The sequence below is a fragment of the Apaloderma vittatum genome, unplaced genomic scaffold, assembly GCF_000703405.1.
Source record: "Apaloderma vittatum isolate BGI_N311 unplaced genomic scaffold, ASM70340v1 scaffold31509, whole genome shotgun sequence".
In the NCBI taxonomy this organism is placed as follows: domain Eukaryota; kingdom Metazoa; phylum Chordata; class Aves; order Trogoniformes; family Trogonidae; genus Apaloderma; species Apaloderma vittatum.
In genome coordinates this window covers 10,636-30,919 of record NW_009736377.1, presented here as the reverse complement: position 1 = coordinate 30,919, position 20,284 = coordinate 10,636, and the positions used below count along the sequence as shown (strand labels likewise).

The window sequence follows — 20,284 nt, the reverse complement described above, 5'->3', positions numbered from 1 at the left end:
AGCCGCGTGGGGGGGGGCCTGCTGTTGTGGGGGGGGAAGCCGGTCTGCGTCGCCGTGGGGAAGGGGTGTATGTGCTGGTGGTGGGACATGGGCAGCAGCCCCTTGCTCGTGGGAGGGAATAACGACTGAGAGGAGGGCAAGCTGGGATTTAATCCCGTGGCCAGTGTGAGCCCACTGCCCATGGGCCCCAGCACTGAAGCGCTGGTCTCCATCACGCTCTGCGCAGAGCTGACAGAAGGCGTTAACTGGATCTTCTGAGTGACGCCGTTGGGCAGGGTTTGGAGCACGTACAGTGGCTGCATGTTTTGATTCACTACCCGCAGCTTTTCGGCGGGCGGGGTTTGAGGTGGGGCGGCGTCGTCTGCACCGCGGCATTGGAGATCTGCGAGGGGCCGGGGCTGTCTGTGGAGTTTGGCACGTACTTCTGGCTCTGGAGGGGAACGGTGGGGGACACCGGCACCTGGATACCTGGAGTGCCGCTGTTCCTTGTTAAGTCCTGGTTGCTGCCGTGCCCTTGCTCGACGGGGCCGCAAGGCGGGCTGGCTATGTGCTCCGCGTCCATGTGGCCCTGGATGAAGTGATCGGGAGTCATGTGTCCTTCGGGGCTCGGGTCCACTCCCGGGCTCAGGAGAGCAGTGTCACCCTCCCCCGAGGCAGATTTTTCAGTGACCGTCACTCTCTTTTCCCCAGACTCCGCAGAAGGCAAGGCGAGCATTGACCTCTCTCCCGAGGAAGAGAGCGAAGACTCTGAGATGACGGCGAGCCGGTTGTGGTTCTGGCTGGGCACCGTCGGGCTGCGCGTGGTCAGCACGGACAGATCGGAAGGGAGCTCCAGGGGCAGCTCGAACTGCTCCTCCGCCGATATGGAGGAGGAGACGCTGCTATCCACCGGCTCAGTGGTCGGCAGCTGCTGGGAGAACACCTCAAACAACCCCATGTCCTTGCCGCGGTTGCTGTCGAGCCCTAAACCTTCTCCGAGCGTGAGCAGTTCCGACGACGAGGACTCGGGGCTTTCCCCCAGCGCCTGCATCGACGGCGTGTTCTTCAGGACGAAGTCCATGATGTCGGAGGGGAGGATGTTCCCGCAATCGTCACTGTTGTTGTTGTCAGAGTCGGATTTCAGAAGCTCTGCGTTAAAAGTGTCCAGTAAGTTCTTGTCTGAAGGTGTGCTCGCATGAGCCCTGCGGCCCGTCTCCAAGGAGCTCAGCTGAGCTTCCAGCGAATCCTGGCCTTGCGCTTTGACCCTGCTCACCGGGTGGCAGTTCTCCATCTTTGGGTCGCTTTTATGGACAGCAGAGCTCTTAGTGACTTGCACTTTCTCTCCGGCTTCTTCTGCTCGATCTAGCTTTAAGTTCTCTGTTCCATTCTCTTTACCGCTCCTTTTGCTTACTTGACTGACTTTTCTTGTCGTGGCCGTGACGCTCGTGTCACTTTCGGTTCCATCATCCACGCCGTCCAGCTGTGAGATTTTTGGAAGATCACACTGCTCCTCCTCCCGGAACAGATTATGGGGCGCGAGTCTCTCCTCCGCATTCGATGAAACCACCGTTCTAGTGAAGTTGTAGTAGTATAAGTCGTCTTCATCAGATGTGCTCAAGTCATCCGCGCCATCCACCTGTCCTTCAGCAGAGCGCTTCCCTCGCTTCTTGCCTGTCGAGTTACTGTAGAAGGGAATGTCCTCCTCTCCGTAAGACCTTACGCCGTACAGAGGAGTCAGCCCGAAGAACATGTTGGATCTGGCCCTAGCGCTTCTCCGCGGGTACCTCCGCTTGTACGAGCCTTCTTCTTGAGCTTTGCTTCCGTCCTGGAGCATCAAGTTGTTGTCCTGAACGGGCAAATTTTCGTACGTGTTGTTTTGAGATTCCTGTGCCGGCACTTCATTGGGACTTCCCTGAGCGATGGGGTGATCTGCTGGGCCTTCCGAGGTCGAGCAGGGCTCCGCCAAAGCGGCCAGTTCTGCCCCTGCAGACTGAAGCTCAGCATCGCTCTCCTGTTGTGCGCTTTTCGCCGGGTTTTCACTTTCCATCTTGAGAGGAGTCAGAGTGACTTTGACGGTGCGTTTTCTAGGTGCCTGCGATTCCTTAGAGGCCACTTCAATCTGCACAGCCGAACCTTTAGAGGGCCCTTGTGAGGGTGGAGACTTCTCGCCAGCTTTTTCAGCATGAATATTATTCCCTTTTGCTCAGTTGCCAAACCCTGATTACCAAGTTCTGGGTTTGGGTTTCCCTCATCACTGCCTATGGCTTGACTTGAATCTGTAAGAGCTTTCAGGGAATGTTTCTCTTTAGAACTATCTTTTGCTAACTTTTTCCCCTTCTGTCGCCTGTCTCTAGGCACAGACACTACCTGCTCGCTTGCAGCAGGAGACCTGCTATTTACTCCAGCAGACTTCGAGGTCTTGGCTTCCATCTCATCCAGCGCAGACATTTTCTCTGGCTGCACAGGTTCCACGTGCTGATCTCTGTCTTTCCTTGTGCCTCTCTGATGCAAAGGTGGAAAGGACATTGCTTCTTTGGAAGAAAATGATCCTGAACATTCTTGAAAGGTTCCTATTTTAACATTCATTTCCACACCTGATGAACTGGTTGGCTGCGTTTTGGAGCTTCCTCCAGAAGCAAAGCTGTGAGCTGAATAATCTGGGTCCATGGAGGTCAGCGTTTTCGTCTTCTCTCCTTTAGAAGCCACCCCTTTGGCTATCAACTCTGCACTGCCGGCGTGCTTTCCTTCCGTGGACTGAGAAGCATCCAGCTGGTAAGTTTTACCGCCACTAGTAGCTGCTGTCTTCTGGGAGCCCGAACTGGCAGAGCAACTCTGAACCGGAGCGCTCGGAGCCCCTGCAGACCCCGACCCCACAAAGCGGTCGGTAATTTTGGTGCTTGGTTCGTGTTCTGAAGAGGACCCCATGCTGGAAACTGAAGACATGCTGTGCCTGGAGTAAGCGTTCCCGGCTCGTGTAGTGGAAATCATCCGGAGTTTCGACTGCTGCTGTGACAAAGAGGAGGTGCTATGTCTCCTAGAACCAATGCTCTTCAGTCCAGAGGACAGCAGAGGGTCTCCTACTGTCACTATTTCATGAGTCACCGGGGTAGGACTCCCTGAGAAAATAACGCAAGAAAGACGGTCAAAGGATCTGAAACCTTCACAGTCCACGTGCACCCAATTCCTCCACACAAACCACAAGAAATCAAAAACCAGCAAAGCCTTGTGGCCGGAGAGTATTAACATGAAGATGATACTCAAGACGAGTATTAAAAATCTGCTACTGCCAATCAGCACTTGTCACACAGAGCTGACAAGCTGGTATTTCCAGGCTCTGTATCTCAATTTTAGGTGTGAATTTTCAATGTCAGTTTGAAATAAAACGCGACTCATTCATACAGAAATAGCAGCTGAACCACAATACCAGATTCCTGATTCTCTCTTGAAGAATACTAACTGAGATGCTGAAGTCCCTAACTGGTATCACAGCTCTTCTGCATTACCGCTGTTACATTGCCTCCATCCCAGGGAAATTTCTGTTTCAGTTGGAACGCTTCTCGATGGGCCAACCTCTACTGCATATTTTCAGAACTTTTATTCCCTTGAACCTATGGCCACTACCCTATTTTGTCTAGAAACTCAACATCACATTCTGACCGCAGCCAAAAAAGACACGAACCAAACCAACTAACCAAGATCCCCCCTTAAAATCAAAATCCAAGGCAAGGGCACTTCAAATACCTGCAGAGGGCAACGGCCTAGAGCCGGGAGACCTCTGTGTGGATGGGTAACTTGGCGTCCTGATGCGGGGACCCTTTGAGACCACTGGGTAGTAACAGGAACTAGAGGTCTGAGAATGTAAGGGACGATCCGGTGACGGTGGGTTTACGATTTCAGGTGTGTTTCGGCTGTCTTTGGGCAGAGCTTCTGCTGTCGTGTAAAAAATAAACAGTGTAAGCCGTCGCTGAGTCTCAGAAGTCTTGATCTGCTAAAGCATACATTGCTATCAGCATATATTGCTATTCCCTTGTGGAATTGGAGTATTTGTTAAACAAAGACAAAATCAGAGATCACTGCTTCCTGGCTATCAGATAACGTCTGCCTTCTCCTAACAATATTTTCAAATACAATACAGTCAGCCTCAGCTCACACAGACAATTCCACTACTTTAAGACAGTCCGTAAACCTTTACCTGTAAGGGGAACGGGGCTGTGGGCAATGGTTCTGTTATCATCGTGCTCTACGGTGCTGTTGATGTCAGGTTCTATGACTGGAGGCCGGCACTCCATGATCTTGCAGGTGTACACACAGCGCTTCCTGGCATCTGTCGTGCTCCAGTACACCCTGGAGCACCTGGAAGATGATTCAAAGGTAGAGCAATTCACTCAACAGGCGAGGAAACCCCACCATTCCTACTTTAAATCTGCAACTTCTCAAAACTACACAGGCCAAAGGCTTCCTGGCACAATGTGCTGCACGTCTAGCCTCATCACAGGACAAAAGCCAGTCAATTTTTTTTTGACGTGTTATGTCAGTACTGCTTTGGCATCCAAAACACTGAAAGGCATCTAATCATGACAGGGCTTATACTCACTGATAGCCAATGGGAAACAACTTATCTTCACAGTCCGAGAGGTCATTCAGAATTCCTAAACAGTCTATTGTCATTGAACCTGAGCAGAAAGAGAAACGGAAGAGTTCTGTGAACCAGATTCTGGCAGCAGAGGCAGGTCAAGCGTTCAGAAACTCGATCTTACCAATCATCATGTGGATGTTCTCGGGTTCCAAGCCACTGAGAAATTTTCTTCTCAAACTGATTCCTTCAAAGTCCACAAAAACCCTCCTAAGAACTTCAAATCCGTTCTCAGGAACCACCTGGAACGAGATGCCACAAAACTGCATGTTAATTTTTAAGGAACCTCCAGGCACACACTGCACGGTCTAACTCGACTCTCAGTTTGGTGGTTCTGCTTTTGAACTGCCACACAGTGCTGCTCGTCAAACCTCCCCGTGGCGGCCGTGTCACTGACTTCTCTTCTAGCAGCACTGGGGTCCGGGCCTCGTCAGTCAGGACCACATTCAACACTGAATTCTCAAAAGTGCTCGAAGATGCAGGCTAACCCCATCTTCAGATGGGGCGAGGCGTGAAAGAGGAATCTCACCTCTCCTTTGATCAAGTCACGATGCCTCTGGCAGTAAACTTTCTTATCGTCCAGAAAGACACAGTTCTTGGCTCGCGAGCACATGAAGTGGTAGTTGCTTGTGCAGGACGTGAGGCAGCAGCCTACTGTGGCGCCTGACTTCTGGCAGAACTCACATCTCTACAAAAGCAAAAAAACCAAAAAAAAGTTAAAAATTAATTTCTTCCAAAACCAGGCTATCAGTGCTGTTGTCAATTGGGTTTTTCTGGCACAGACAGAAGTTTCGAGTAATGTCTGACCTCCCACTTCATTGCTGTAACGCTTCCCTGCCATGAATCGCACGCACGAGTGAGACACGGAGGAGGAGGTGAGAGGAAGAAGGATCCCTCGCACAGAACCGCTTTTGCATTTGCAGACTGGCTCCTCCAGGCCTCAGACTTTTTCGCTTGTACTCTGCATCCAAGCGTTACGTTGGCAAGATTAATACGTCAACGCTTCTCCCGCACTGAGTACTCCCCGTGCGGGCAGCTTACTGCTGGTTAAGAGCAGGCCTGCTCCGCTGCTGCTGCTGTTTCACTAAACGCTTAGGACCGAGAGACGCAATATGAAAACAAAACTTGGATGAACTGATTTCTAGTCCTGCTTTTAGTCTCATTTCCTTCTTCTCCAAAGTAAGCAACAACTGATTCACAAGAGGAATTATTTCATCTTCTAAGACTGTGCAGGAGTCCAGGAAAAAAGACACCGCTCGGATGCCTTTTGCAGTATTTAACAGAGGAGGTATGCACGATCCCTCACCTATACTCAGAAACATGAAAATGCTCCTCGACTGACACCTGGACATGGCCAATATTTGCTTTACACGGCTTCAACTCTGTTACCAGTTCCACAACATTTCTGAACTGAGCAAGCATAAAATAAATTTTCACGTATCTTCAGTTGGCTCTATCACATATTGCATAAAAAAACCCCAAATGCAAGGAGAGGACAGAGCAGGAAAAAACACACGCAAGGAATCTTTAAGCCGGGTTCCTGCGTTCCTTACTGATACCCACCAGCTGCTTTCCCCTGATGACAGCCATGTGCACGTTTTTCAGAGAACCATCATCATCTTCAAACACTTCTGCCGACCATAAAGCACAGTTCACATGTGTCCACTCGTTCTGGCCAATGTAGAGAAGACGTCCAGCATCCTAAGGAACGGAAGGAAATGTTCTTTCCAAGTGTTCCCCGAGACACAGCAACGCACAAAAAGCACCCAGCCCACCCTCAGCACTGCTCAGATCAGCTCCCCTTGGAAAAGGGATGGGCCAGACACTCACGTTAGCACTGTCGTCACCATATTTCAGGCACAAGGCGCACTGTCTGTTGTCTTCTACGTCCGGAGGTGGGTTAAGTTCGGGACTATCCTCTCTGCTTCTGTCAGAGCCTTGGAGTTAAAAGAGAGAACACCGCTTATTCTTGGAAGTCAGGGAGGTGAAAATTCATTTGGAAAGACTGCCAGTAAGGGAACGGGGTGGAAGAACCAAACAGCCGCCCCGAGTTTTCAGTGGTGCGCTCGTAAAGTAAGGCAAAGCAACGCCAGCCTCTACACAGCTCTCATGCTGGGGAAGAGGCAGGTGGGAACGTATTTCTGGGCCCCAGCTCAGCTCAGAAACAGCTCCATTCTGAACCATTTCAGGTCACAGAGGTCTCCAAAATTCGTTGGCTGCATACAGAGTCAACATCGCCCTCTCCTTACTACTGGGAGATTCAGAACGAAGCACCCTGGCTTTGGGACCAGTGGTGCTGCGATCAGTTTCCTTACTAGAGATGGGTGGTGTAGGAGGATGTAGAGGAGTTGGTGAATCTGGCTCTCCAGGCCCTTTGGGTTTTGGAGCTGGAATGATTTTCTTCATCAGAGGGGGCTGTTCGGTGCGGTTGTTCTCTTCACGCTCCTGCCACTGAGCATAATTATGGTCAAGCGAAGGGGGCAGCACCGCGTTCGGCAACATACCACTGCTGAAACGCAACAAGGAGTCAATCGTCAGAGCCGCCAGCGCCAGAGCACCTCGTGCCCTCTCCACCAGCGCTACGGACACTCAACAGGCAAGAACGACCCACCTAGCCGCTTCCAGCCCACACACGCTCTCAACAACAGCCATGACCAGTCCCTTGCACCGCAAGGGCTGTGACAGAGCTGCCTCTTGCCAGGGTAACAGATGCGGGAGGAGGGCCCCACCAGAATGGCGGGAGGAGGAGGAGGAGGCAGGAGGGGAAGGAAGGAAGGACAGGACTGACACGCCAACACATTGCACACCCAGTTCTAAATGGTTCTCTGCTTCAGAACAAGGAAGCGTACAGAAAACCTGGGAACAGGATTACTGAGTAACTTCTTAGAGAACAGAAAAGAGAGAGAATAGAAGAGAGAGAGAGAAGAGAAACAGAAAAGAACCAGAAAACCCAACCCCACAAACACGCTCTCTCGATACTTTTGCTTGGACAGCTGGCAAACCGCAGGGTGTCACAGTCAGACACAGAACAATTACTTACTTGCTTGTTACTTTATTTGGCTCCCAAAATCTGGACTTTTTTACACTGAACCATGGAAAAACACGCTCCATTTGCTGAAGGAAAACAATAGTCCATCAGAAAAGTTATACAATGTTCCCCCAAAAAACCTAAGACATTCAGCCAAGATCTACTGTAAATGCACAACTTGTGTGATTTCATTAACATCAACAACTTTGAATTATTTTATTCCTGGAAACATCCGAGCCACAGTAAGAACGGGAGACCCTCTGGATTCCAACAGCAACAAACAGTGGTAGAGAGCAAGCAGATCTCAAAATAACAGTAGTCAAGCTCACCCGAATGAAGAAGGACTTGACCATGCTGTTGGCTTTCTTAACTTCTGGCTGCCCTCCATCGGAATTAATGGCTGCTTGAATTATCTTCACGATATCGTCACTAAAATCCAGCTATAAGAGAGCCACAAAAGGTCACATTAATGGGATCGTCTCTCGTACAGCTACGTCGTCCACTAACTTTTTAAGGCACTAAGGGAGCATCCAGACAACCAGAAGCGTGAACTAGGGCATCGACTTAAAAGCACATCCCTCCACACATGAATTATTAGTTCCCAGGTAAGTGACTGCCATTGGTGTTATTTGGACAGGCCTTCGGTGAAAATTTGCACGTGAATTATGACCAATCCTGTTTCCACTGACACAAACGTCTCACTAAGAGCAAAAAGGATTTCACCGGGAATCACTGGTGCTTAAAAAGCCAGACAACAGGGTAAGTTACATGTCTTCGGGCCAACATTAACACACACGCCAGAGGGAATTATTTTTCGCAGCACGTTAACCTGTTGCCTTGTCCATAAAGAGAAGCCTTAAGCACAGCATAAACACCACGGGTCGTTAAGCAGCCCATCCGATCTCTTATTAGAGCAGAACACCAAAACTCTGACATACCACAGAAGTGTAACTTCCTTGGTCCATTTTTCTTTTCACTCCCTCCAGATCCAGAGGCTGCTGCTCCTCCTGCTTACTGACTTCAGTCAGGACAGGCGGGTCGGGACCTTCGGGAGAGCTTCTGGACGGGATGCTCTCTTCCGTCTCGGGATTTAAATCAGGCGGTTTTGCTGCCTGTTAACATCAGCAAGGAGACAGAGGGACATTGGCTACTGAAGCGTGGCTGCCACGCGTGACATACTCCTGTGCACGTTTATTGGCCCAGAGATCCTTGGTAACATAAAGGAAAGGAGACTCAAGCTCTGAATTCCCATCCGAAAACAAAAAGGTCTTAACCTGCGTTCTGTCGCTGACCCGGGCAGCGCACAGCAGGGCAGAGCGATCAACTACATGGATCAAACTCATTTTTCGGAAGTCTCACTTCCCAACGTCTATTTCAGGACTGAGATCCTGATCATCTGTTAAGAAAGCGTCTTCACAGAGCTAAATCCCCCAAATCCTTGAAGAACTTCACCCTACTTTTTCCTCTAGCCTCGCAAGTTGTATCATAGATACCCGCCTCTTTGTTTCCATAGGAATGACCAAAAGAAAGAAAACGAAAGTCACAGCACACGCTGTTCTAAGTGCGATAAAGACACTTTTGCAGCATGACGCACAGCGATACCCGAACTCGGCCGAGTGCCAGGAAGCGCTCCAAGCCAGAATGTGTTAAAGGGATGCAAGGCTCCAGCTTACCTGTCGATAGCGCAGCAAGTGGCTAGTCGTTCTAGAGTTCAACAGGGCTGTTAAAACCTGCTTTAAGGAAACCTGCAGCTCCTTCTCCAGTGCCAGACGCCACTCCGCGGGATGCTGCTCCGTGCAGTTAATGCAGGTGTACGCCACACTCTCAGGCAAGTTAGAGAGGATCTCATACATTTCATCTGGAGACAAAAAAAAAAACCAAACAACCATCTGAACTACTTTACTGAAGGACGACGATAGGGAAACCCCCCCCCCGGCTCCAGACATTGTCTAACCAAAACCCTTTTCGCATAACAACAGTGCCTCTGGCACGTGAGCCATGTGGCATTTGAGGTGAGCTCCATACTTTTAGGATGTCACTGATACCAGGACCACTTGCCTTGTGGCCATTCTACAGGTATTTTTGGGGTAGGGCACAACAGGTGAGGGTGTTAACACAACGCTCTAGCAGAAAATGCCAAGACCGGACTGCTTAGGTCTACTCACTGCCCTGTGTTCTTAAGTGAGGAGGAGATCAGCATTTTGCCTTACCAGAAAGGTTTTCACATTTGGAGTGGACCCAGCGGTCGCATTTCCCGCACTGCATCATCTTGCTCTCGTAGTCGTCGTCGTCATAGCATTTGTCACAGAGAGGACAAAAATTCCCTGCAAGCAAGGCGTGGCTTTCATCAGTTCAGCTGCCACACGCACCTTAAAGGCAGTCACTGACGAGGCTCCTGTGGCCAAGAGTCTCAACTTCACGTACCTTTAGCGAAGAGTTTGGCACAATCGTGACACAGCGAGAAGTCGTGAGACCACTGTGCATCCCACCCTTTGCCTGGGGTTGTTGACCCGCAGCTCTTGCAGCGAACACATTTGGTACATATCTGGAAAAAGAGTGCGTTTGGTGGGAGTTACTTGCTTTGACCCAGGGGCTTCTGTGCTTTAGTCCCAACGATACGTTTCCTAGTCTTTGTTATTTCACGAGCGCAGAATAATGAGCTTCAAATACCAGTGCTTTCACTAAAATACCGCACCTTTCACTCCCTTTATGGTAAGGTAGTGATGACACAACAAGAAAAAAAAAGAAAATAAATCACAGTGCAGTTATCGTCCTTCACACCCGCACTGAAGAAAACATCGCCTTTCCCTTCACAGAAAACAGCAGCACATTGCTTCCATGTTGTGGGGCTAAGGTGTGAAGAGTTAGACAACTAAAGAAGGTGTAATCTCTTCAAAAAACCTGCCCGTTCAGAATCTTATTAACAGCTCGCCTCACCACCCATTTCCTAACGCACCTTGCAATGCAGCAGGCACCCCGCCAGAAAAGGCTGGGTGATTGCGTCAGACCAAGCGCTCTGCCGAGCTCTGACCCGTGGTGTTACCACCAGCCAACAACGAGCAAATTACCCAAGAAAGAAATCAAAATCCCTCACCCAAACTTTCTTTTTCTTGGTAGGTTTTGTTGGGTAGTTTGGGCCCAGGCACTCGGGGTGATAGCTGTTTCGGCACTTGTTACACTCCAGCAGCTGCTACAAGGACAAGAGGAAAAAGCACTGGGACGGAGACCCTCTGACGGGATACGAAACCCGGCCGGTTTTGTTTTGCATTGGCTGCCCCGCTGGGGGCAAAGGGAAGGAGACGGAGCAAAGCAACTCAAGAGGCATCCCCCCGGCACACAGTCCCTGCGCTCGCTTGAGGGGCTGTGGGAGCAGCGCACGGGGTCTGTCGGGTGTCCCGGTGCTCGAGGGTACCTTGGTGGCCTGGTGCTGTCTCCCACAGACGGGGCAGAACTTGCAGCGACGGCAGCACCAGTTCTCCAGCTGCTCCTCCAGGGGCCGCTCGCTCTCCTCTAAGCAGAACTTGTGGAAGGGCTCGCAGCAGACCTGGCAGTACACGAACTGCAAGGCGAGAGGGAGGTTTTAGCAAGTCGGAAGCCACACTGAAGTCCCAAACAAGCCCCCTCGCGCTCCAAACGATGCCGAATTCTGCTTTGCGGCTGACAGAGCAAGGATTTCTACCGACATGTTTCTAGGAGGGAAGCTGCACCTACTTCAGACAGCCCGGATACAGGCTCGTCGAGCCAGAGCAAGGATGTCGGGTTGTTATCCACATGTTCCAAACACTGCCAAAGGCCTACAGGGCTCTTTGGGATCTACCTCCCTTGCTCTAACCCAAGTCAACTGCACCAGTAGAAACAGAGTGCAGAAGAAAGGGACATGCAGGGCCAAGAGAGACCTCTCTCCTGCCGTTTGGCTTAGGCAGCCCATAGGAAAACTCTTCTATTTTCTACGTATTCCCTACAAGGCTGCTCATTATCAGAAAGAAACCCACCCTCAGGGCACGAACGTCGCAGGCTCAGAGGGGCCAGAAGGATCACTTGTGCCCTTGAGCAACCTGACTGCAAAGGGGAGGGCCTCATGCCCCATGGGATCATCAGGGTCCTCAAGCAAACCCACGTCCACGTGCACAATTTCACACCCCTGTTCCCCGAGCATCGTTCCCACATCGTGGCCAAGCCTTGCCTAGAGCGCTGTCCCCACCTTCCCAGGCCAGCTGGTCTGATGAGGTCGAGAAGGCCCCTACAGCATCATCGGGCGGCTGCTCTTATTGCAGGTTTAAAGAATGCAAAGGCCCCACTTCACATCACACATGGGATTCCCAATTAAACGGGATGCAGGCGCTCTGAAATACGCTATTCTTTACGCCTGACACAGCTCACCTTCGAAGCGAGCACCGTGGAAATTTCCCAACTGATCTGAAATACCTTGCACGTTAGTCTCTTGGGACAAAGATGAGCAAGGATGGGTTCGAGGGTCCTATGTGAATTTCTGCTGGATCAGGGTCACGATATTTATTTATTTGTTTATTCTGGTGACAACACGGTGCTTTAGCTAAGTCATCGACAGCAGAACGCAATGCTTTACCTCCACGTGTCCACTGCTGGCACAGAGAAAACAGACCACCCTGGGAGTAATAGGTACCGAGGTGACGATGCCTAACCCACCCATCTCCCAAACATTCTCCACTTCACAGTCCTCCTGAAAGTACAAAAGGAGACGTCACCAGGCAGAACAAGGCAGTACAACATCAGCATAAAGCGCTCACACCGACCGCGGCTTCGCACGCTCTGAGCCTCGACCTGAAATCCTCTCAGCTTCTACTGCCGGCTACTGCACAGCGTATACGGGAGCAGCCACAGCTCGACACTGGTCTCGCCAGGAGACGCTAGCCTTCCTTCTATGGAAAGCAAGCCTGAGGAACAGCCCAGAGTTTGCCCCGGTTGCACGAGTATTACTAGAAGTGAAACTTCAGAAGAATCGCACTTTATTAAAGCCCCACACTTGTATAAAACACTTAGATGAGATCTCACTATGGTCTCCGGTATCAACACTTAGAGATGGACTGAAAAATTATTAAGAAAATAGTATTTTTTATTATTTCAACACCGTTGTTCAAAAAAAGTACATGATTTGTCATTTTAAGACCCCAGATAGACCCCGAATGTCGTGAATTACAAGTTACTAACATTTTCCCCAAATCTTGTTGGCTCAGGTTGTGGTAAGGTTTTATAATTCCATCTTAATGGAATCATTCTTCATTAACCTCAAATTCTTGCTCATCCTCACACATTGACAGTTAAGGTTTTAAAGCTTTAAGTGTCTCTTCGTCCAGTACTCTAATTATAAGGAAAAAAAAATAGAAGAACAAGCTTCTAAAAATCAACCGAATGGCTCGTCATGACGGCTCCTATTTGCGGTTCTCTCTGAACAGCACCAGACACACAAACTTAGAGGTCACTGCCAGCCCTCTCGAGGGACTCGAGTTCCAGTGTTTAGAGCCAGGTAACATTCAAATACTTAAAACATTTTGTCCTCTACCTTGAAATCCACTCGGATTCTGTGGACTCCATCCGTAGGTGGCTTTTGCTTGGAACCGCTTCCGTTAGTCAGGGTGTTGAGCAAATTCAGCGTGCTGCTCTCGGGCTTGCTTACAGGAGGGGGCTTTTCCTAGGCGGGTAAAGGAGCCAGCATTAATCCCAGCCCCGAATGTTCAAACTTAACCGGCGCGCACGCTGAGCGCCGTAGGTCACTCACACACCAAACCCCCAAACCGGCACAGAATTCGCGCGTGCGTGAGAGTGGTGAGGAAGTAGCCACGTTGCGAACTGTTTCTCAAGAGCATCCCCTACACAATCACATTTCTAACTCGCTGTGTCCTCCTCCAGGACTGTGCTGGTCTCTTGTCAGAGTGCTGCTCCCCAGTGCGCTGCAGTGGGGCAGTTCTGCCTGTAATTAGTCCCTACGCACTTCTCTTTCAGATTTAAATAAGGCAATTCCTTTTTCTTTTTTGTTTTGTTTTCTTTTTCATAACGGAGTGTTCCCAAGCAGAGGGCAGTTCCACATTTCATGGAAAAGCCAGCCTCCGCCTTACAACATGCAAGTCTCAGAGAGCGAGCTAACACCTGAACTGAATCCAAGGCACGCGCCAGGGACTTCGGCACCCACGTACCGCGACAAGGGAGAACGGTCCCCAGCACCAACGCAAACCCCAAACAAAACCAAGCTGCAAAAGGGTTAGGTGATACAGTTCTACTTTCTGAACAGACACAAGTTCCAGGTTCTCAGAATCTATCGATCGCGCACAAAAAATAGTATTCACCTTTTCTTTTGGTTTCTGTTTCACAGGGAAAGTTGGACGGGGAGCAATTTTTTTCTGTTTGCTTTGTTCTGTGCCTAGGAAGGGGGGAAAAATTATGAGTATTTCAAGTGACTAACAGCCACCTGTAGAGAAGAAAAGGGAAAAAAAATCAGCTGGGTAACGTGTGATGTACTTTAGACCAGAATTCTTCCACCCTCTTCTGCGATTGCACCTCACCAGCTATGACTGGAGCAGCCTCCTGGAGGCCTGACCGGGAGAGTCTGCTCTGCTAAAAATCTGAAGTGCTCTGGGTGTGAAGCCACAGAAGCCCCCGAGCTGCCTTGCTGTTCCCTACTAAGGGCCGTAACAGACCATGTTTCTGTAGCAGAAGATGACACGCTGCTTGTTTCACACACGGACTGTGAGCAGCCAGCAGACTTAGCAGCATCTAAAGCGCACTTCAAGACTGCCAAGACCCCGTGGAAAAAAATCATCATCTTTCTCCCCACCCCAGCATACACCGTAGCACAATAACAAGGAAGCCAGCTCTAAGCAAAACTTCCAAAGCGATCTGCTGCAATTTCACTGGGCCATAAAGCATTTATCACCTGCAAAGCCCCACAGCTTTTAGCAGTATCAACACTGTTACTTAAAGCGACTTGGAAATATCAAGGATAAATGGTCCCATTTACCTATGTCGGGCTGGGGGGTCTGTTTTTTCTTAGGCTCAGAGGCGAGAGGTTTCGGTGCTTCTTTTTTCAAGGGTCCTGAGCTCGGTGGCTGAGGAGGAGGAGGGAGCTGTGCTGGCTGCAATGCCTGCTTGCCCGTCTTTCTGGTACCAGATGCAGGGACCTGTTTGGGCTCTGGCACCGGAATGGAGGAACTCCCATCCTCGTGCTTTTCCTCGACAGGCTTACGGGCAGGCTCGCTGCTCTTCTTTATGGCGTTTTCTTCCCTCGAGACGACACTCTGAGGAGTTTGTTTCTGCCCAGAGTCCAACTGGTTCTTTCCAGAATGGCTTTCTTTCTTTTCGTTTGCCTTCGACTTCTTCTCTTTCTTTTTTGCAGCTGGAAAGAAGAAGTATCAATCAAGCAACACAGACAGAAGGGCGTGACTTCAGACGATTTGCTGCTTTTTCAAAACAAGGAAACGAACACTTGGGTGTCAAGAATTCTGTCGTTCTGTAGCACCAGAGAGAAAACCGTACTCCAAAAAATTAAGCGGGGACGTAACAGAGCAGGGAGCTCGCTTAGGCCTTACGCCAGAGATAAGGAGGCTCCAGGAGACCCATGGGCCCCCGTGGCACCCGGAGGCAGGCAAACCTCTGAGAAACGTTTTGCCTACAGGGCAGAAGGGAGACTGAGCCGCCCTCAGGAGCAGCTCCCTGCAGAAGGGACGACCATCCAACAAGGGCAATGCTGAGAGAGAGACAGCCGCTGCACCTTCCGCCTGGCACCAGCAGAACGGGCTCCCCGTTCAGGTTGGGCTGCAGACTAACCTTTTGTAAGCCCAGCGTAGCCATGATGACAACACAAAGAGCAAAATTTAAGAGACGAAAGTTTCTCCCTTGTGCGATACTCAAGCCAAGTCTTTCAGCCTACCTTTCGCCTGCTTCTGGAGATACGCTTTTGAAGGCATCCACTGCAGATTCTGACATTTCCTCATTCTACAAAGAAAGAACATGTCACGAAATCAGAAGAATATCACAGATATTAAGAGGGCAGCCTGCAAATATTCAATGTGAAAACTGAAAAAATTTTGCCAATACACCCGCTATCTTTTCACAAGTAATCTTTTTTTTTCCCTGCTTCAACTTTATTTACGATTTTTATTATATTTAGCATATGTCATCTTTGCTAAGTTGGGCTAGGCTTTGTTTCTGCCTTCATTCTGGTTGCCCAAGGCCTGGGCAAAGCTGCTAAGAGCGAGACTCCTTGCAGACTGGAGTCTGCAGTGTGTTTTCACACGGAGGAGCACTACGCAGCGATTCTCACAGCCACACTTTATAAATAGCTTTCATGCCACTAGAGCCGCTGCCTTTTCAGACAGATTATCTAGTCTGGTGAAATCAATTTAGCGCAGCAATTTCGAAACGCAAAAGGTTCAAGTGAAGCGATACATATAAGAAGTGATGGGAGAAACCAAGGAAGAGCGTTTAATGACATCCAGAGGTATCTTTGTTATACGAGGCGTACACACACCAGATAAACATCATCTCAAAGAGACAAGCTCTTCAGAAACGCAATTTTGGGAGGAGAGGAGATAAATATCTCTGTATACACAGCCTTGCTTGCAGAAACCTGCACCACCTAACAAGAGCCACTGGTCTCATACCACACGTTTTTCAATGCTCTGATGCATTCATCAAACTGGGGAGAACAAACCTGGAGCCAACTTCAGAAAAGAGCTTGGAACAGGCTCCCCGTCTCGGAGTGTGGGTGTGCTTATCCCACTTGGCGGAGGGATTAGCCCAACAGTTGCTCAGGTGCACACTTACTTGCAGCACTGCTTCTTTATATTGCGCCCACCGAACTTGGGTTTGTCCAGACAGTTAGTGCAGACGCCGCAGTCCTCGGGAACCTGGCAGCCCGAGCACTGCCCACAGCGCCTGGAGCGTCGGCCCTTCTTCACCGGAGGTTCTTGCTGTGCCTTGTTTCTGGTCACCGGCTTAATTGGCTTGATTGGTGGGGCAAGAGGTTCGGCCTCTTCTGAGCCAGCTATTGAGGACTTATCTGTCAAGAAAAAACGATTTCAAATGCAAATCCACTGATGTCAAAGAACGTTTTGGAAGCGTTGGATTTGTCACTGGAATTCACTGCGTTAGGCGCCAGTTCACCGGCAGAGATGCACAAGGGGCGCGTGGAAGCTCAGATGTATGCACGTGTACACAGGTGGACGATCCGCGCCCCCTGGCAGACTGGAAGTTTAGCGCAGAGGAGACACATTTTTTAGCAATTACCGAAGGTTAAAAGGATGAGCCCTGTTTGAGCGCTGCTGCAACAGAGAGCCCAGAGCTGTTTAACATGCTTCCCTTCGTTAAGCACTCATTTTAAGCAGTCAGTAAGAGCTGACTTTGTATGAACCCACAGGTGAAAAGTAAAAATCTTAACCCACCATCGTTCCCCATGGAAGACAGTATTTTTTTCTTCCCACGGTAAGGCACTCAGAGTGGGCATGTCATCAGGAAATACTGCTCGCTTGCGGCCCAGCGCGACAGCTGCTCTCCTGCAAACGTGTTTTATTCGCGGTCCTCGCACGGACGTTTCCGATGAATCGCTCTCTTGTCCCTAGATTTCAGAACATAAGAAGGGACAATATTCCTAAGAAAGGTACCAAAATGAGGTTGAGAACTCTGTAATGGAAACCCGTAAAGAACCTTTAAAGTGTAAAATACGCACCAGTGATTTTCAACACTTGTGCCACTACAGAAAGTAAGTTTAAATAAAAAGGAAGCTTTTCCTGAAAATGTATTTATTTCACCTATGTTTCTGGTAGTTAAAAAGGAGAGCAGAAAGGGGTGAGGTTGGGGTGAAGGAGAGGGAAGAGAAGAGAAGCAAGCAGTAGGAAGCAGCCCCCTGGTCAGGTGCAAAATCCCAACAGATGCCACTCGCGCTCGTAAGGGACAGGGCACCAGTGCGTAAAGTTCAAAGCCAGCTTCATCTTCAGAAGGCAGCTTTACCCTCGAGAGGGCTACAAGAAGCACGGAGGCCAAGACAGATTACCGCGCCTTGCCGGAACGCTGCTTTTAACAGCGGGTACTACTCCTCTAGATGATCACTTGGCTTAGATTTACTCAGAGAAAGCCGATCAGCAGCTCCGCCACGTCAGTCTCCAGAAACGCACGCAGCTCCCCCCTGAGCCAACTACACAGCAGCTCCCTCTCCCCCTCAGCTTCTGCCCAGGGTTCCTCGTTTTTGGATCGTTTGCCATCTGTTGCACTAACAGCTGCTTAGCTCAGCACATTAATTCTTCACGCTTAGCATAGGAAAGCTACTTGTGACTTTCAGCCCAAGTTCCGAGTAAGACGCACTTTAGCAAAAAAATCAATAAAAGAAAAAAAATGAAAAAAGGCGTACCTGTGCTTTTGGCTGATCTGCTTGTTTGAGGGACTTGCTCTTCTCAATCTTGTACAGCTGGGCTTTTGCCTTTTTCAGAAGACTGGCCACCCTCTTGTCAGTCATCGGCAGTTTGTCTGCTTGAGCCAACATGGAGCTGATGGAGGAAGCGGAATGCTTAACAGCGCTTGACGAAGGAGCAGAAAGACGCAGGGCTTTTTCCTTCTCCAAAGACGGCACAGCGGGGCTGAGGTCCAGCTCGGATTTGTCTGACCCCCCTCTCCCTTTCTTGGACGTTTTGGTTTTGACGGCTGCCGACTCCACCAGGGCAGCAGTGGAAACATTTGCTGCGGGATCTGCTACCGCAGACTTCTTCCGCCCGGCAGCCTTTTTGGCAGATGATGATGCCGCGACCTCTTCACCGGCAACTTTGTCTTTGGACATTTTACCTACAGGAAACAAAGCTGAGCTACTCTGGATTTCTGACCCTTTCCTCCTTTTCTCTTTCCTCGACTCCCGCTTGTTTTCCTTCTCTCTCTCTCTGTCTTTCTCTCTGCTCTTGTCCTTCTCCAGGCTTTTGTCAGCGTCTTTGTCTTTGGAGAGCTCCTCCACCGCCCTGTCCTTGTTTCGGCCCCTCTCCGTCTGGGGACTTGATGTGAACCAGGGGAAGAGAGGAGTCGGGCTGCTGGACGAGAAAGGCTCGGCCGGAGTGCTAGTCTGCTTCCTCGGCCTCTGGCTTCTTTCTGCTGATTCTCCGGACTGCGTTAGGGAATGGGAAGGAAAAGTGAAAGTTGAGTTTAAGGCACTAGTGGCAAGAGAACTAACAGAAATGCTAGTCAGTGAGGAAGAGACAGAAGATGGTGGGGTGAGAGTCGTCAGGTCGGAGGTGCTAAGTCTCCCGCTTCTTGTCCTCATGGAGTGCGAAGGAGATCTGGGTTCGGAGCGGATGGGGCTGAACACCTTCCTCTTCCGCCTCCGGGAGGAGGCACTCGCCGCAGAGGTCCCCGTGGAGGCACGACCGACCGACGAGGGCAGGGTCACGGATTCGAAGATCCTGGAGTGGGCCTCGCTCGGCGTGAACCGAGGTGCTCTCAGCAGAGGGCTTCTCTTGTGCATATCAAACCTCGTTCCAGAGTGAAGGGAAAACAGACGTGCCGGGGCCGTCGCGCCGGGCGTCGAGAAGCCAGACGCAAAGCCCACATCCTCTGGCGTCAGCGGCGGGGGCCTGAAGTTGTCGAATATCGGTTTGCGAATGAGACCCTCTTTGGCATATTTCGCTGATGAGAAGTACTGCGGCTCCGACCTGGAATGCTTCAGGGAGGTCCACCGGAACGTCGGCTCCCGCAGGATCGACTTCCGTTTCTCTTGCATTGGCGCAGCAGAAGCAGGGAGGAAGGGCGAGGCCAGCGGGATGGTCGGAGGCATCAGCCAAGGCGTATGGTCTGAGATGCTGGAAGCGGGCTGCAGCGGTGGCGGAGGGGAGAGCAGGGGAGGAGGAGGAGAGGAGGAGGACTGCTGCTGCGGCACGCTGGGTAAGGCCGACAGCTTTTTGGCCGCCCTCTGGCCAAAGCTCCTTTCTGTCATCGAAAACCTTCTGTTTCTCCTGTCACCGTTATCGGTGTCAGGGGACTGAGAAACGGGCAGCGGCGCGTGGACTTCTGGAGTGTTGCTTCGCTCCTCAGAAAGCGTCTGCATCTCCTCGGAGGCCTGGGAGTCCGTCGAGGTGTCCACACTGGGGCTGCTGGAGCGTGAGGAGTCCGAAGACATCTGAGACGAATGCTGAGAGGCAGCGCTGGACTTTTCGCTGGAGCCGCACGACGTCGCGCTGAACCTGCTGTTGGGTGTGGATTCGAGTCTGGATATTTTGATAGGAGGATCATAGTCCTCGTCCTCAATGAACCGTTTGGGCGTTTTAATAATCCGTGAGGAGATGGCACTCACAACCGGCATGATGAACTGTCGGATATTTTTGAGCTGGGTTCTCCCCTTCCTGCCTTGCAGTTTGGCTGCTTCTTTCTCGATCTTTTTTTGTGCCCCTTTTTTAGCCCTCTGCAAGAGTTGCTTTGCGATTGTGGCATCTGTCCTTTTGGTGGAAGGTATGATCCTAACGGGCTTAATCCTGCGCGGGCTCTGCCTGACCGCAGTCTTCTCCTCCTTCGTAAGAGGCGGCGTGCCATCCTTTTCTTTGCGAACCCTCTGGGGCTTCTCCAGCTGCGAGTTTACGACTAACCCCGAGGAAGTCTTTAAACGTTCAGAGGATGGCGGCCGACCCCTCCTGCGCACAATCTGA

At 50.6% G+C, this 20,284-nt stretch overlaps 1 protein-coding gene across 1 annotated transcript in view; it reads right to left on the bottom strand.

Annotated features, from left to right (window-relative positions):
- The window catches only part of LOC104279618 (histone-lysine N-methyltransferase 2A-like), a 26,716-nt gene that overhangs the window by 6,116 nt on the left and 316 nt on the right, over positions 1–20,284 (bottom strand). The window contains 28 exon segments of the mRNA XM_009876956.1: positions 4–338; positions 341–2,178; positions 2,181–3,095; positions 3,721–3,906; positions 4,172–4,332; positions 4,574–4,652; positions 4,737–4,854; positions 5,142–5,300; positions 6,176–6,313; positions 6,443–6,549; positions 6,928–7,121; positions 7,653–7,726; positions 7,970–8,080; positions 8,579–8,752; positions 9,314–9,498; positions 9,851–9,964; positions 10,065–10,185; positions 10,735–10,830; positions 11,053–11,199; positions 12,226–12,339; positions 13,180–13,308; positions 13,961–14,034; positions 14,632–15,006; positions 15,541–15,605; positions 16,437–16,671; positions 17,054–17,082; positions 17,084–17,226; positions 18,016–20,284. Of these exon segments, the coding sequence (XP_009875258.1) occupies positions 4–338; positions 341–2,178; positions 2,181–3,095; positions 3,721–3,906; positions 4,172–4,332; positions 4,574–4,652; positions 4,737–4,854; positions 5,142–5,300; positions 6,176–6,313; positions 6,443–6,549; positions 6,928–7,121; positions 7,653–7,726; positions 7,970–8,080; positions 8,579–8,752; positions 9,314–9,498; positions 9,851–9,964; positions 10,065–10,185; positions 10,735–10,830; positions 11,053–11,199; positions 12,226–12,339; positions 13,180–13,308; positions 13,961–14,034; positions 14,632–15,006; positions 15,541–15,605; positions 16,437–16,671; positions 17,054–17,082; positions 17,084–17,226; positions 18,016–20,284 (8,685 nt within the window).